This window comes from Acomys minous (genome assembly GCF_964271855.1).
Source record: "Acomys minous genome assembly, chromosome: 17".
In the NCBI taxonomy this organism is placed as follows: Eukaryota; Metazoa; Chordata; class Mammalia; order Rodentia; family Muridae; genus Acomys; species Acomys minous.
The window spans coordinates 59,710,190-59,726,043 of record NC_140500.1 but is presented as its reverse complement, the minus strand read 5'-3'; the positions used below and the strand labels follow the sequence as shown (position 1 = coordinate 59,726,043).

At 50.9% G+C, this 15,854-nt stretch overlaps 1 protein-coding gene across 22 annotated transcripts in view; it reads left to right on the top strand.

Moving 5' to 3' along the window:
• Window positions 1-15,854, top strand: part of DYSF (dysferlin) — a 200,235-nt gene that overhangs the window by 54,917 nt on the left and 129,464 nt on the right. For all 22 annotated transcript variants that reach the window (XM_084766036.1, XM_084766029.1, XM_084766046.1 and 19 more), the window contains 9 exons: window positions 634-762; window positions 1,141-1,203; window positions 1,673-1,723; window positions 3,534-3,564; window positions 4,198-4,313; window positions 6,019-6,145; window positions 7,082-7,185; window positions 13,550-13,618; window positions 13,750-13,793. In XM_084766036.1, the coding sequence (XP_084622162.1) occupies window positions 634-762; window positions 1,141-1,203; window positions 1,673-1,723; window positions 3,534-3,564; window positions 4,198-4,313; window positions 6,019-6,145; window positions 7,082-7,185; window positions 13,550-13,618; window positions 13,750-13,793 (734 nt within the window). The remainder of the gene's footprint in view (window positions 1-633; window positions 763-1,140; window positions 1,204-1,672; window positions 1,724-3,533; window positions 3,565-4,197; window positions 4,314-6,018; window positions 6,146-7,081; window positions 7,186-13,549; window positions 13,619-13,749; window positions 13,794-15,854) is intronic.

Sequence of the window (15,854 nt, the reverse complement as noted above, 5' to 3'; positions counted from 1 at the left end):
GTCTTGTTTTGTTTTGAGACACCATCTCCTGTTACTCAGGCTGGCCTCTAACCCTGTATAGCTGCAGATGATAGTGAGCTGATGCCCCAGCTCTGCTTCCAAAGTGCCGGGATTAGGTCTGCATGGCTCTCATGCCCCGCCAAGGTCCTTAGAAAAGCAGACCTCTGTCCCTACTCAGAGGTGCTGAGTCAGCTGCCTGAGGCTGAGGATCTGTGTCCAGCAGTGGAGGAAGAAAGACTACCCCAAGTTTGAGGCCAGCCTGGGCTACATAGTGAGTACCAGGCCAGTCTAGCGACAGAGTGACCTATTTAGAAAAATAACAATAGCAGGGTGTGTATTAATAGGGTCTCCGATGATGATGTCTGTTTTAAAGGAAGGCAGGGCTGGCTTTGTCCTTCTCCCTGGAGGTGCTATGCAGGTGACCCAGCTCTTCTTGGAAAGCTCTGGAATTTTCTAGATGCAAGGGGGAGCTGAGTAGGAAATTGGTTGTTTTTGTAAGCGCTCTTTCTAGTATCTTTTGGTAGTTCTTTCTGAAGTTGTCAGTGAGCTAGTCCTGAGGTTTCTGCCTCTTGAGGCCAAGCAATGGCTTCCTTTCTCACTTCTTTGTGCTTAATCCCTTCTCCTGGCTTTCAGATTAGAGTCCAGGTGATAGAGGGACGCCAGTTGCCTGGGGTGAACATCAAGCCTGTGGTCAAGGTCACAGCTGCTGGGCAGACCAAGCGGACTCGCATCCAGAAGGGAAATAGCCCACTCTTCAATGAGGTGAGCGACCCCGGGCACCAGGCATGGGTGGCCCTTGAGAATGACTCTCAGGAGAGCAGATTCCAGGGCATGCATCCAAGAGGGCCCTCCTGTGGTGCCAACCTTGAGTGTGTGAGCCAAGACCAGTGTAGATGATCACAGATCTGGAGAGCCCTGTTCCCCACAATCCCAGAAACCTTGTCCTGGAAACGCTAGCCTCTGTGAGACAGAGATGGGACAGCCGGGCCTGTTAGGTCCCTATACCTTGGCACTGAGCTGCTGAGCTCCACCAGGCTCCTCAACTCAGGCTTGAACATTAGTGGGTGGCCACGCCCCTCTGCCTAGCCCGAGGGTCAGAGACGCCTGATTCTTTTTCTCTTCCCCATTCTGTATCAACAGACTCTTTTCTTCAATGTATTTGACTCTCCCTCAGAGCTGTTTGATGAGCCAATCTTCATCACGGTAGGCCTCAGGTGTTCTTCATGGGCTGTGGGTGTGCATGGCAGCCGGCAACGGTGTGATGCGATATCCACAGACGCGTTGCCGTTGTGCCTGTAAGCCTGTGTATGTATGTGCGTGAGAGAGATGGGTTGAAGAGCATGCCCCTGAAGAGCCTGGCTTTTGGCTTGCTTTCTCTGTCTGTGCTGTGGCCTCAGATTCCTGCATGCGGCTGGCAAGGGGTGTGCGCTGGCTGTTCGGGTCCACCCCTGCTGTGTGCCCATGTGGTTCTGCACATGCGCCCTGATTTCCCTGTGGGTTTGTCCCTTCATTTGTGAGGTGGGGATCACGCTGGCACAGTCAGGGTTCTGAGAGCTGAGACATGGCTCAACACCATCTCTGGGATGGAGATAGTGCCAGCTGCTGCCTCTTGTTGTCTGGGAGGGACCCGGCCACAACTGCATTCTCACAGGAAGATGATCTTTCCTTGCAGGTGGTGGACTCACGCTCCCTTAGGACAGATGCCCTCCTTGGCGAGTTCCGGGTAATTGTTCTTTAACTTGGAAGCAGCTGGTTCTCACTTCCCCTTCAGGGGCAGGCTGTGCTGGGAGAATGTAGTATCAATCCATCTCCCTAAAAACCCCAGAAAAATCTCCCAACTCACAAAACCGTTCACCAGAGGTGGAGAAGTAAAACACGGAGTATTTTATTTCAGTCAGAGTTCTCATAGTTCAGGCTGGCCTCAAACTTATGGTGCTCCTGCAGCCTCAGCCTCCAGGAAGTGCAGAGGAGCGAGCCACCATGTCTGGCCTCACTTTTTATTATTGAATACGCAAGTCTACCAGGAGGGGATGTGTGTCATAGGCAGTCTCTGGAACTGGAAAGACAGAAGGAAGTCAGGTGGGTGGAGCCCACATACCCCATTACCTCAGCCCAGTGTCCCTCCTAGGCTCCTGTGGTAATTGCTGTGGGCATCGAAGTCTGTGGTTTTTTTTTTTTTTTTTATTCACAGAAAAAACCCAAAACTTTGGCCTCTTGCTTGGCACCCTGGAGCTTGGTACCCTCTGAGGTCAGGCTCCCACATGTCTCTGGGTTCTTGAATGGCACCCCACAGCTGGAGAAAGTGCTTATACACTTCCATTTTTCTGAGGTCAGGGCATGACAGAAAGAGAGGGAGTAAACATACCCTCATCTCCACCAGAGTGGATTAATCCCCCCCCTTTAAAGCCCCCACCCTCATCCCTGCACCCTGGAAGGGTGCATGTTTTAGTTACTTTTATTTTTATTGCTGTGATAAGACATCATGACCAAGGCAACTAATTTGGGACTCACAGTTCCAGAGGGCTGGTCCATGACCATCATGGTGGGGATCATGGCAGCAGACAAGGCCAGCATGGTGCTGGGGCAGTCCCTGAGAACTTACATCTGATTCACAAGCACGAGACAGAGAGCACTAACATGGAATGGCCCGGGCTTTTGAAACTTCAAATCCCACCTCCAGTGACACACCTCCTCCAACAAAGCCACACCTCCTAATCCTTCCCAACCAGTTCCAACAACTGGGGACCAAGTATTCAAACATATGTGCCTATGGGGCCATTCTCATCCAGAGTGCCATATCATATGATGTGGTCCTCTCCTCCCCGGTCCTCATCTTCCCTGTGGGTCTGGAGTGGAGTTCTGAAACGCACCCAGGTCAGGAAGCCTGCTCTAGCCTGATTACTTTTCCCAAAGGCCAGAAGTGGACAATGGATAGTCCACTTCTAAAGTACTGAGTCCTGGAGACTCCAGGGTGGCTTTAACAGACCTTACAGACTGTAAAATTGGGGTGGGAGAGATGGCTCAGTGCTTAAGAGCACTTGCTGCTCTTGCAGAAGACCCAGGTTTAGTTCCCAGCATCAACATGGCAGCTCACCACCATCCATAAAGTTCCAGAGGATCTGATAGCTTCTTCTGAGCTCCTCAGGCATAAGGCACATATGTGGTGCACAGGCAGACATGAAGCAAAACACACATACACATATATTAAACACAAATAAATCTTTAAAGTATATTAAATGGCATTATGTGGCTATCCATCCAACTCAACTCCTTGGATAGATTTCTTAGTCTGTCAAAGACTTATTTGTTTTATGTATATGGGTGTTTTGCTTCTGTGTAGGCTGTGTTTTACTTCTTTATATGTCTGTTTTGTTTTGCATTTATTTATTCTAGCAGTGGAAGCAAGGCATTTATCGGGGGATGAAGAAACATACACAAGCTGGCATACAGAGACAGCAATCCTCTGCAAAGTAGCGGAGGGGACTCAGGAAACCAAAACTCTGTTGTTTGACTGTGTCTCATCTCTGTTTCAGATGGATGTGGGTGCCGTGTACAGAGAGCCCCGTGAGTTCTTCTTCCCTTGGCCAAATCCGGACATTCTGGTTCTAGAAGCTGCTTGGGGGCACTCATTTGGGGGACTCCCTTTTCTTCCTGGTGCTTTAGAACCTAGGGTGGGGTCTATACCTGGAAGGGAAGGTGGGGTTTTCTTGTGCAAAGCAAGCCTCCAGGCACTGTGCGCTGGTGGCTTCTTCAAGGAGGATTATTCTGGAAGGTATGGCCAGGGTAGCTGGAGGCTGGGCTCCTTCAGAGTCACTTTATGAGTCCAGTGCTTTTCCTTGCTCGGGTCTGTTATTTACCAAGGAAGTGGAAGAATGGGCCTGAGTTTGGCTTTTACCACCTCTAGTAGAAGTTTCTGGTAACGCTTCTCTTCTCTGACACACAAATGTTCAAAGTACTTTTGGGTTGTCCAATATCAGCAATCATGGATCCTGTGACTGCCAGTCTTTCTTACTCCAGGAACTCTGGCTCTGCCTAAGAACCATGGTGTGCATCCTATGGGCAGCTCTTGGCCTCACACATCCATGGGGTGTGAAGCCCAGGTCTTCTGCCTGGTAGTCAGGTCCTCTGTCTTACCCTTAATGGTCCACCCTAAGCTCCTGCCTGTCTGCAGACTGGACCTTCCACTGTCTCCTGCAGGACACGCTTATCTCCGGAAGTGGCTGCTACTCTCTGACCCTGAAGACTTCTCTGCAGGGGCCAGAGGCTACCTCAAAGCTAGCCTGTGTGTGCTAGGGCCTGGGGATGAAGCTCCTGTAAGTATCTGTCTCACAGTATAGAAATACTTAACTTGATTTTTTTTTCCTTGTCTGAAAGGGGTACATGGTAGTCATGAGAACTGCATAACACACAGAAAATATAAACAACAAGCAAACCATCTGAAATTCTACTGCTGGGATGGCAGGGCTGCACTCTCTGTCCTTCCTTGCAAAAGAAAGAATTTTTGTTATTGTTGCTGTTGTTTGTTTGTTTTTGAGACAGGGTTTCTTGGTGTAGCCTTGGCTGTCCTGAAACTCACTCTGTAGACTGGCCTTGCCTCAAATTCACAGAGACCCACCTGCCTCTGCCTTCCAAGTGCTGGCATTAAAGGCGTGGGCCACCACCTCCTGGTAGCACACATGGAAGACCACGTTAGGGGGGAAGGATGCTTGAGGTTAAGCCAATTTTGTGAAAGCTCTCCTTAGCTATAAGCCAGGAGGGGGGGGGGCAGGTCAGGAGTGGTGAGAGGTGAAGTGGTCTCAGTGTCTTGAGACTGAGGAAGGGAGGGAGGGAGGGGTGAAGGGAGATGCGTGGAGGACAGCTTAGCCACTTGAAGGTTGCTGAAGGTGGAGCTACAGTAGATGGGTTGGTCTGGAGACACTCACAGACGTGCACCCCACATTAATAAGTGCCACAGGCTCTCTCGCTCTCTTCGTTGTAAACGGCTTGTACTTTTCTCACCCACCTATTCAGCCATCATTTCCCTTGTTTCTTTCTCCTTCCCTGGAGCCACACAGCCAGCACCCCCCTCCTCTCCCCCCCTCCCCCCCTCAGCTTCTAGGAGGCCCTCCTTTGCCTTCCTCGCACTCTCTTGCTGCAAGCACATGGAATTAGGGGAGCCGCACCCTCTTGAGTGTGCTGGGATCAGGTGTTTTGCTGCAGATGCCGAAGTGGGGTTCCGTGTGGGGAGCAGGCTGAGGAAGCAACAGGCTACAGCTCTTTGGGCTAGCTTGCTAAGGAGTGGCCTGCTGGAGCAGCCTGACCTCACCCTCTCCTGGGCCTCCACTGCCCACCTGCCCGAAGAAGCCACAGGCTGCCCTGTGTGTCCCTCTGGTGTTAGGCGCTGTGCTCACCATTACACAGCATTACTCCCTTCCTTTGCAAAGATGCATGATCTTTTTGCAAGGGGTGAGCTCTCGATGGAGCAGAACCTCACTCTCCCTTACCTGAGGTGCCTCTCACCTTTCAGCAACGTTGCTGACTCTGAAGTCACTGGGTCAGTACTTGTGTGAGTGAACACATAGCTCCAAAGATAAAGTGTTTAGCTTAGACCCCTGCAACTACTATGTTGCTCTTTTTATTATTATTATTATTATTATTATTATTATTATTATTATTATTATTATATTTTTATTTTTTATTTTTTGTTTTTTGAGACAGGGTTTCTCTGTGTAGTCTTGGCTGTCCCAGACTTGCTTTGTAGACCAGGCTGGCCTATGTTGCTTTTTAATGGCGGGATGGGATGGGGGGTGCTAAGGGAAAGAGGGTGCTAAGGGTCAGGTTGGTTGGCTGGGATGCCTGCTGTGCGCCAGCTATAGTTGTTACTGTTGGAGATGGTCCTCCATGCAGCTAGGAAGTATGTGTGTGTCTTTGTCCCCGCTACTCTGTTGAGAGTTAAGCCAAGAGAAGGACCAAGGGGCAGCGGGTGCAAGAGGAGCTCACGATGCCGCTGATGAAGAATCCTGCATGTTTCCTTCATAGCTTGACAAGAAAGACCCTTCCGAAGACAAGGAGGACATTGAAGGTAACCTGCTTAGGCCCACCGGCGTGGCGCTTCGTGGAGCTCACTTCTGCCTGAAGCTCTTCCGGGCTGAGGACTTACCACAGAGTGAGTGTGGCGCCCCCTTCTGGAGGCCTACAAGAAGCTCCTGTCTGTCTGGGAAAAGAGGCCTGAACCCTTTCTCCGTGCTTCTGTTCCTAGGGACCACCCCCTGATCTTTTGCCCCGCCCCCGATTTCCTCCCCTAGAGTCTGGTAGTGTTGCCAGTGGTACCCATCTTCTGCTGTCTGGCTGATGTTGCAAGCCTTTATTTTACACCCTGCCCTGGTGGTGTTAGGTTTGACCCCAGAGCCCCATGCAAAACTCCACAGTGAGTGCCACCCTCAGAAGAGCAAACAGGTTTTAATGGAAAGCAACACATATAGGTGGACTTAGGCAGACGGAGGAGCCTTGAGAGCAATAACGGCCTCATGGCTCTACTCCAGCTTTCCCGAGCCTGGTCTGGTGGCATAAGGAAATGGGAAAACTTAGACTACATGCTGGGCCTCTGTTCTTTTCTATTTAAAGCAAGGTTGGCCCATGGGGTGACCTACTGGCGGATCATTGTGGCCATGGTGTTAAGGGCATGCTCCCAGAGCACCTCCACCGTTTTCAGGATTGCTTGCTGCTCTTACTGGCGTGGAGTTTGAATTAGCCCTACAGGCGTTCACCACACGTGGACAGGCTCTGAAGCTCTGGGTGTGAGGGGGCGGTGACAGATGTGAGTGTTCGGGGGAGGGGCGGCGACTCCTGAGCTGACTCCCTCCTGAGGGACCACAGTATGTCACTGCCTGGAGACACGGGGATGGTTGTGTGTGGCGGGGGACAGAGGCTGGCAGAGGAGGATGTGCCGGGGGACGGTGGGGTCTGCAGGGGTTAGCAGGAGGCCAGAGATGGGTATGACACAGGGCATTTGGTTCTGGAGTGGGCAGCAGAGAGGCAGTGAGCAGTGTATCATGGGGAACATCCCGTGTGGCAAGCAGTGACAGGCATGTCCCTTCCCCAGTGGACGATGCTGTGATGGACAACGTCAAGCAGATCTTTGGCTTTGACAGCAACAAGAAGAACTTGGTGGACCCCTTTGTGGAAGTCAGCTTTGCCGGCAAAATGGTGAGGAGCAGGCATCAGGGGGCTTGCGGGTGGCAGAAGGCCATGGGGTAGCGGTTCCAGACGGAGCAGGGCACCCCTGGCAGAGGTGCACATAGACGGGCCTCTCGAAGCAACATACCAGGCCAGGTTGGCTCGCTGGGATGCTACTCCTGAAAACGGGCAGGTATACCGAGATGTCCAGGCTGAAAGTAGTTGTGACTGGACAGAGAGGAGGGGGGCGGGCAGGGGAGCAGTATGTGGAAATATTAAGCAATAGTGTGGGGGCAAGAGGTGAAATGCATCAAGACAGAAACTTAAAAAAATAAACTCATTTATTTCTGTGTGTGTGTTGCTGAGATGGGGGTACAGCCACAGTGTACATTGTGGAGGTCACAGGATAACTTGTGGGAGATGGTTCTCTCCTCCTTTCCCAGGGATTGAACTCAGCCTGTCTGCCAGGCTTGGCACTTTTACCTGCTGAGCCATCCTGCTGGCCCATAACAAAAAAAAAATATGATTTGTGCGCATAATGTGTGTTTATGGGGGCAGGCATGTCATGGTGTGTGTGTGTGTGAGGTCAGAGGACGTCTTTGTGGAGTTGGCTGTCTTTTTCCACTGTTGCTTGAGGATTGAACAAGTGTCTTTATGCTCTGAGTCATCTTTTTGGCTTCCAACTTTTTACACACGCACGCACGCACATATGCACACATGCATGTGCACACATATGCACACATGCATGTGCACACATATGCACATGCGTGCACACACACACACATACACACACACTTATTTGAAACTTTAAAGAAATAAATGAATTGTTTGTCCTTCTGAGCGAGCCTGCCTTATTTCACCTTATAGTGGCGTCCAGTTACACCCATTTCCCTTTGAGTGCCGTAATTTCATTTTCTTTAAAGCTGCATAGAACTCCAGTGTATACGCACCACATTCTCTTTTCCATCCATCTGTCAAGACAGGGAAACTCTTTTCTTCAAAGTGTGAGGAAGCACAATAATTATTTTAAACAGTTGTGACAGAAGGGAGAGAGGAGAGAGAGAGAGAGAGAGAGAGAGGGAGAGAGAGAGAGAGAGAGAGAGAGAGGGGGAGGGAGAGAGGGAGAGAGGTTTAGTTGTTACCCAAGGTTGTCACTTGCTCATCCCTATCTTCAGTAGGGGTATCTGTCTCTGTTGATTTCTGTCCCACACCCCACAGCCCCAGTGTTTTCTCATATGTGTCACAGGTCTCTCCTGTAGCCATGGCCACACCCAGGCTCCTGCTGCCTAGCTGCAAGGACTCCACTGACCTCTACCCGAATAAGCCAGTACTTGGGGTTACCCAGGACCCACTTTCTCATTTCTAGCCCTCTATTTTATTTAAATTTTTAAAATTAAAAATTTTCCAATGTGTATGAATGACTGTGTGTGTGTGTGTGTGTGTGTGTGTGTGTGTGTGTGTGTTGGTTGGTTGTTGTGGTGTGGCCCTACACAAGCACAGAGGCAGGAGGAAGATGTTGGGTGTCCTGCTTTCTACCCTGGACACAAGATCTCTTACTGAGGCTGGAGCTAGGCTGTCAGCCGTCGAGCCCAGTGATCCTCCTGCTTCTGTCCTGCAGGGTTGTAGGCGCTTGCAACCATACCTAGCTTTTCACGTGGATGCCTGGGATTTGAACTCAGGTTCTTACAATTGTTTAGAGAGCTCTTTTCCCTCTGAGCCATCTCCCCAGTTCTCTTCAGACTTAAAGAAATACTTAAAAAAATTTTTTTTTTAGATTACAGTATGGTTACATAATTTCTTCCTTTTCTTTTCTGCCCCCCCCCCCCCGCCAAAAAACCTCCCCTCAACCCCCTCTTTCAAATTCATGGCCTCTGTTTTAGGTCTCCACTCAGCATGGTTTTTCCTGGGGAAGACTGTCTGAGCTGTCATGGGCTCCCCTCCATGTTAGCATGCCCATTGGTGTCGCCCTCATCTAGGTTGTGTGTAGACAGCCATATTGGTGAGACTTCATGGGTGTAGCTTCCGACATGCCTGGGGGACACAGTCTCACAGCAAAATCCCTATTCTGGCTTCTACGATTTTTCCACTACCTCTTCTTTGATGCTCTCTGAGCCCTAGAAGTTCTGTCGCAGATGCCTGGGTTGGGACTGGACACCACAGCTCTGCCTTTTGATTGGTTGTGGTTTTCTGTACCGGTCTCCCATCTGCCGCACAGAAGCGCCTCCTCAGTGAGGGTTGGGTTTGGCTGGCCTCGAACTTGCTTTAGTGAGGATGAACTTTGAAGATGAGGATGACTTTGAACGTTTGATCCTCCTGCCTCCAACTCCTGGAGTTCTAGGTCTGTGGGGTGCTTGGGATTGGCCTCATGTGTGCCAGGCAAGCACTCCACTAACTGAGCTACTGTGTTAGCCTGCTCCTGACCTGTTGGTGGTGGGAGCCTCTGTGTCACCGCCCCCACCCCCCAAATTCACAGAGCCTAACACAGAGACTTGGGGCCCAGTCCCTCGCTCAGTTTGCTGGCTTGATCCCTCAGAGGTGGCAACATTCTCTACAGATCCTTACTGGTTCTCGGCAGCTGTTAGCTTGGGCTTGGATTCTGTGTAAGCTGCTTTCGAGTTGGCCTCCCGAGCGACAGGATGCGTGAAGGCAGGAGGGGATCAAAGTTTTCCTGGACATTTGTGCTCCAAGGCTAAGGATTCGACTTCCCTGTTGACAGCTGCAGGGGGGGCGGGAGGAGGCGGGAAATCATGTCAGCTGGAAGCTTCCTAGTGTGAGTCAGTAGTGGCGTCACCATGTCACCTTCAGGTCACCTACTTGCCTGGGAGCCCAGGCTGAGCCCTGCGTCCCACCAGCACCTGTCAGTGCTTTGGGCCCTCCCTTCTCTGATGCTCTTATCTGGCCTTGGAGATTTTTCTAGAGTCCTCGTGTCTGGGTGGGGGGTGTGTGTGGGGGATAGGGTTACTTGGGAGCTTAGATAAAGCTTGAGAAGGGTCGGGGCTGAGGAGCCGCTGGCAGAGAGGAGCAGCCAGCTGCTTCTGCGGTCCTTAGGCTTTCCTGTCTTCTCTGACCCTCACTCCAGCCTCCCTCCCACCTTCACCCCATTCTGCTCGCCCCCATCTCTGGCTCTAGAGCTATGTTTTTATTTTTGTTTTATTTTAATCTTCTCTTTATACCTACTTAATATCTGGAGAGCCTGGACTTTGCCAGTGTCTTCCCTGCCGCACTTAGATGCTTCTGCATTTTTGCCTGTGGACGCTTGGGGGCACTGTTATCCAACATATAGCCAACTACACAGTGGGCGGAGTTACAGAAGGGGCTGATGTACGTGTGTACATCGCGTGTGGGACAAGGAAAGGGGCATACATACTTCAGGGCAGGACAGATGCTTTAGACTTTTTTCTGGATCCAAGAATGAAACCCGTTTATTGTAAAATTTAAAGAATATGACAAAAGATCAGAGAGGGGGAAAAAAAAGTGTCCATGTGCCTCAGGCAAACCTTTCTGGTTTGTTCTCTCTGTGGCTCTCACTTCCCCTTTCACAGTCCTGTGACCGAAAGCTGGGTGAAGGGTGGAGTAGCACTCAGCTCTCGTGTTATACATGGGGCCTTTCCTTGATAGACTTGGTGGCAGGCGTTTGAGGGGAGAGCTACTTTCTTGCTCAGCGTGACTCCGTAGGTGCCACGAGTAACGAGAATCAGTTCTCTGTGAGGCCCCGGGGACAGCTTGTACCATTTTCTCAGGCACTTCCCGGCCCAGCTTGCCGCTCCATGAGATGAACACGCAGCGATGTGTGTCCTGTTGCATGGATGGATGCAGTTTCAGCTTTTTTTCTTTCTAACTCGGTCAGCACACAGAAATCTTTGTGCATGTTCTGCTTTCCATAGAAAAGTGTCTAGAACTAGGGTTGTTAGTCAGAGGTCATAGACTTTCTTGATAGAGGCAGAGGCAAGAAGCTGTGTCGGCAGGGCCTGACGCTGTGTATGTTAGAGAGATTTCTTTCACTTTTATTTAACATTTACATTTATTTTTAGATTAGATACTGCCTGTATCTACTACACATGATCTATCTATCATCTATCTATCTATCTATCTATCTATCTATCTATCTATCTATCATCTCTCTCTGCTCTGGTCCCCATTCAACAATCTTCTCTTGAAAGTGAGTTTCCTTCTGTCGCATCAGTGATCGGGGTCCCGGGTTCTCAGCTTTTAGCACTCCAGTCCAAGTGTTTGCATGCTGCTCACTGCTCTGCCCTTGCTTTTCTACTTTGTGCTACAACTTGGAGCGTGTTTCAGGTCTGTACGTGTAGGGTCTCCTCCTTTTTGAAGCTGCAAAGCGCTGTAGGTGGACTGTACTTTCTTTATAACTCTCCGTCTACACTCACCGTGGGTACCTGGCCTCTTCCAGGTCCTTGCTAGCTCTAGCCGTGCTGCAGTAGTCAGTGTCACTCTGAGCATACAGGTATTTCTGGAGAGAGTACCGGGGGTGGGGTGGGGGTGGGGGTGGTGGCGGGGGGTGCAGGACTGACAGGTAAAGAGAAACAGAAGTTTCTAAGTTTGGTAGCTCCCAGCTGCTTCCTCTCAGCACTCAAACTATTTCATTTTTCTCCAGCAGCAAAATCAAGAGCGTGGTTCCCCTGCAGCCTTGCTGACAGTGGGTGTCTGGCTAGAGAGGCATTTCTAGATCTGAGGTGGGAGTAGGCGATCTTTGGCTTTCTTCTCCGGTCCAGCACCTTCACACGATCCCGAAGGATGGTGGCTGCTTTCCTGCAAATGTCACTCCTTCTTTTCCTGCTCTTCTCCCTTCCCCCTCTTTACTCTGCCAACCTCTTCTGCCCCGCCCTGCTGCCTTTGGCTGGGCTCTTTCTACAGGGAGGAGGGAAATAGGAACAGGGGCTGAAACTGGATGCTTGGGAGCAGAGCCGAAGCCTTCACCTCCAGGGTCCCAAAGTTCTGCATCTAATTCAAATGCTTATTATTGAGATAATGCACTTTAATAAAACTCCAGATGAGCATGTGTCAGGCCTATAGGCCTGGTCACTATTGTGAGGGGTGGACTCACCTGCCTTCCAGAAACTGTGTAATCAAGACCGAGGCTCTTAAACTGTTCTTGTTCTCTGTCTCTGTCACTGTCTGTGACTATCTGTCTCTGTCTCTCTGTCTCTCTCTCTCTGCATGTGTTTGTGTATGTGTTGTATGTCACGTTAATATGTGAGTGTGCACATATACTTGTGTGTGTGTGTGCTGGTATCATCTACAATAACTCTTCACCTTATTTTTATTTTTTCATTTTGAGACAGAGTCTCTATTATGTAGCTCTGGCTTGTCATAGAATTTGCTGTGCAGACCAGACCGGCCTAAGAACACACAGAGATCTGCCTGCCTCTGCCTCCTGAGTGCTGGGATTAAAGCTGTGCACTGCTACCACGCCCAGCTGTTCACCTTCGTTTTTTTGAGACAGAGTCTCTCACTGAACCTGGAACTGGTTAGAACTGCCTGGCCAGGGAGCCCTAGGACCCTCCTGCCTCCTCTGCCTTTCAGGAGCTGCGGTTCCAAGCATGTGCTACCACGCCCGGCTTCTACATGGTTCTCTGGGCATAGAACTCGAGGCTTCATGCTTCAGTGGCCAGGATTTACTCACTGAGACACCTCCCCGTCCCTTGAAGCAGAGTCTTTGCCTTCTTCCCTACTTGTGGATGCAGGCTGCCCTGGGGCTTCATGGGTGCCAATGTGCAGCCCCTGGCTCAGAACTCTTTCCATTCTTGATGTTTCTTGTTTACAACAAACCTAGTCCTTCAGGCAGCATTTGTCTGAGGCAAGTTGTGGCTTCAAGTTTTCCTTCCCTCCTTCCCTCCCTTCCCTGCTTGCTCCCTCCCTCCCTTCCAGCCTTCCTTCTTTCCTCCCTCCCTCCCCTTTTTCCTTCTTCCCTCCCTCCCTCTCTCCCTCCCTCCCTCCCTTCTTCCTCTATACATAGAATTGAATGTAGAGTCTTGTTCTTATTGGGTGAGTGGTGCCTCCCCAGGGGCTTATGGGGTTTGTATCTCCACTGAATTCTGTTTCTCTCTTGGGTGCTGGGTGTGTGGGCCTGGGCACCTGGCCTTAATGGGAGGTGAGGGTGGGGTTGAGGATGCCTCCAGCCAGAGCTATGGGTTTAGGGCAATGGGGCTGTGGCATTTGCACCAGCCACCCTGTTCTGGGTCTTGTCTTACTTTGGTCCTTGTCTCTACAGAGACTCCCTGCCTCTGAGCCTGCCATGCCAGGCTCCAAGACCCGGGGTCTCCCCCCAGCTCTTAGAGCAGCCAGCGTGGCAGAGGATGGCTTCCGGGTCATACGGTCACCACAAAACTGCTCCTCCACACAGAGTTCCCATACTCTAACCCTTTGTGTCTCCTAGCTCTGCAGCAAGATCCTGGAGAAGACGGCTAACCCTCAGTGGAACCAGATTATCACATTGCCTGCGATGGTGAGTGGCCCGTCGGGGGGACTCAGCGCTCCTCAGTCCCTGAGTCCCGCAGATGTCCTTGGCTGCTGCTCAGTGCGTGGCCTGCTTCCTTCTAAAACTCTGTTCTCACCTGGCTCCCTTTCCTTCTCCAGTTTCCCTCTATGTGTGAAAAAATGAGGATTCGGGTCATGGACTGGTGAGTTCTGGGTCCTTGAGGGGGTGTCTCCAGGGGTCCTTGGGCCTGTCATTTTCACGCACTCGGGCTGATGCTATGACAGAGGGTGCATGTGTCAAGGAAGGATATGGGGACTGTGGAGAGTTATAGGGCAACCTGGAGCTGGGATGCTGTGCTGACAGCAGATACAGGAGGCGTGGCCAGGGGGCAGTGAAGAGCCCGTCTCTGGAGGGTTTCTGAGGACATGCTTGATAAGTCATCGGTAAGGGTCCACGGCAAGGGGTGGAAGCCACGCCAGCTGCTGTGTCCCTGTGGGATGGAATGGAAGATGAGCCACCCCCCCCCCAGGTTGGAAATGTGGGTTATATTTCCTGAGTAGGGGGGTCATCATTGTAGGTGTTGAGCAGGTCAGGACAGTAAGTAGCCTGTGAAGGTCTTAGAATTTTACCACTAGGTGAACACCAGCTTGCAGGCTAGGTCTGTGTCCGGTGAGCACCCTCCACACATAAGAGTCTATCTGAGGGCTGGAGAGACGGCTCAGGAGTTAAAAGTACTGTCTGCTCTCCCAGAGGTCCTGAGTTCAATTCCCAGCAACCGCATGGTGGCTCACCACCATCTATAATGCGATCTAATGCCCTTTTCTGGCCTGCAGGTATACATGAAGATAGAACATTGTATACATAATAAATAAATGAATCTTAAAAAAAAAAGAGTTTATCTGACCCTCGGCAAGGTGATATGGCCCTACTTCCCAGAAGAACACACAAGGACGAAAGACCAGAGACAGTTCAGAGGCCCAGTGTGAATCCCAGCCAGGGCTGGGATTTTTACCTGACCATGCTGTCTCTCACAGCAACAGCAAGGAGGTGACCTTTCTCACACTTGAGGGGACATCGGGGACCAAGCTCCTCGAGTAGCGCGGGGACACTAGGTTTTCCACAGAGAGCAAGCTGTCCTTTCTCTGCCCCCAGAAGTGCTGGTCATGCGGCTCCCTGGCCATTCTTCTTTGGTTGCAGGCCCATGGCACCCCCAACCAGGAGGATAATGAGAGACCAGGGGAAAAACCCCAGGCCGCAGAGCCATTAAAGTGTGTGCCAGTTCCCCAGGCCTAAAGAAAACAGATTGAGAGAATTAGAGGGAAAGACGTGTGGGCAGGGGGCAGGGAGAGGTCCCGAGGTCCTCCGTGGCTGGTGTGAGCCTCGGAGAAAGGGAAGCGGTTTGCTGGAAAGGTACACTTTGCGTTTCCAGAGCCGTCTCTGCATGTCAGCTGGTAATGACTGTGCTGTGTTGACTGGGACAGCCCGGTGTGCATGTGTGTGCGTGCCTGCATCTGTGTGGGTGCGTGTGGGGGAGAGGTTGGCCCCGTGGATTGCGGCTGTGCCTGGCCTGACTCCGTTGGAGCTGTGTCAAAGCTATCAGCATACTGTACAATCCAAACACATTACGGAATCTGGTGGCTGCATCTCTGCCTTGGGTTGAAGTGGCACTTTTATTGTGAGTCTATTTTGAGACTCACTGTTTTCCAAAAGCCCTAAGCCCCCAAACCCAGCTCTTGGCCAGAAAGCATGCTGCTGCTGGAAGTTTCTATCCAGAAAGCCCCTTCTTCCCAGAACACGCAGATGAACTTCTCCTTAGCCTTAGACTCATGAAGCCGTCCGTATACCTCCGAAGCTTAATCTTTCATTGGAGTCTTCAACAATTCCTTTTTCATTAAAAAACGAAAATTGCTCAGGGCTGGAGAAATGGCTCAGTGGTTAAGAGTGCTTACTGCTCTTGCAGAGGATCAGGGTTCAGTTCCCAGCACCCACTATGTGCAGCTCCTGATTGCCTGTAACTCCTGTTCAGAGATTTTGACGTCCATCCCCCCCCCCCCTTTTTTTTTTTGCCTCTGTGGGCAACTACATCATATAGAGCACATAAACTTGTTCAGGCAAATATATGTAGACATAAAAATTTTTCAAAAAACCCTCCTCAGTAGGAGCCACCTCTGTAGAAACAGCAAATCCCACCCACGCTTAGTCTCCTCCCTATTTAGACAGGGCTTGAAGTTGGGAGCCCAGTCCCCTTTAAGGGGTGGGGGAT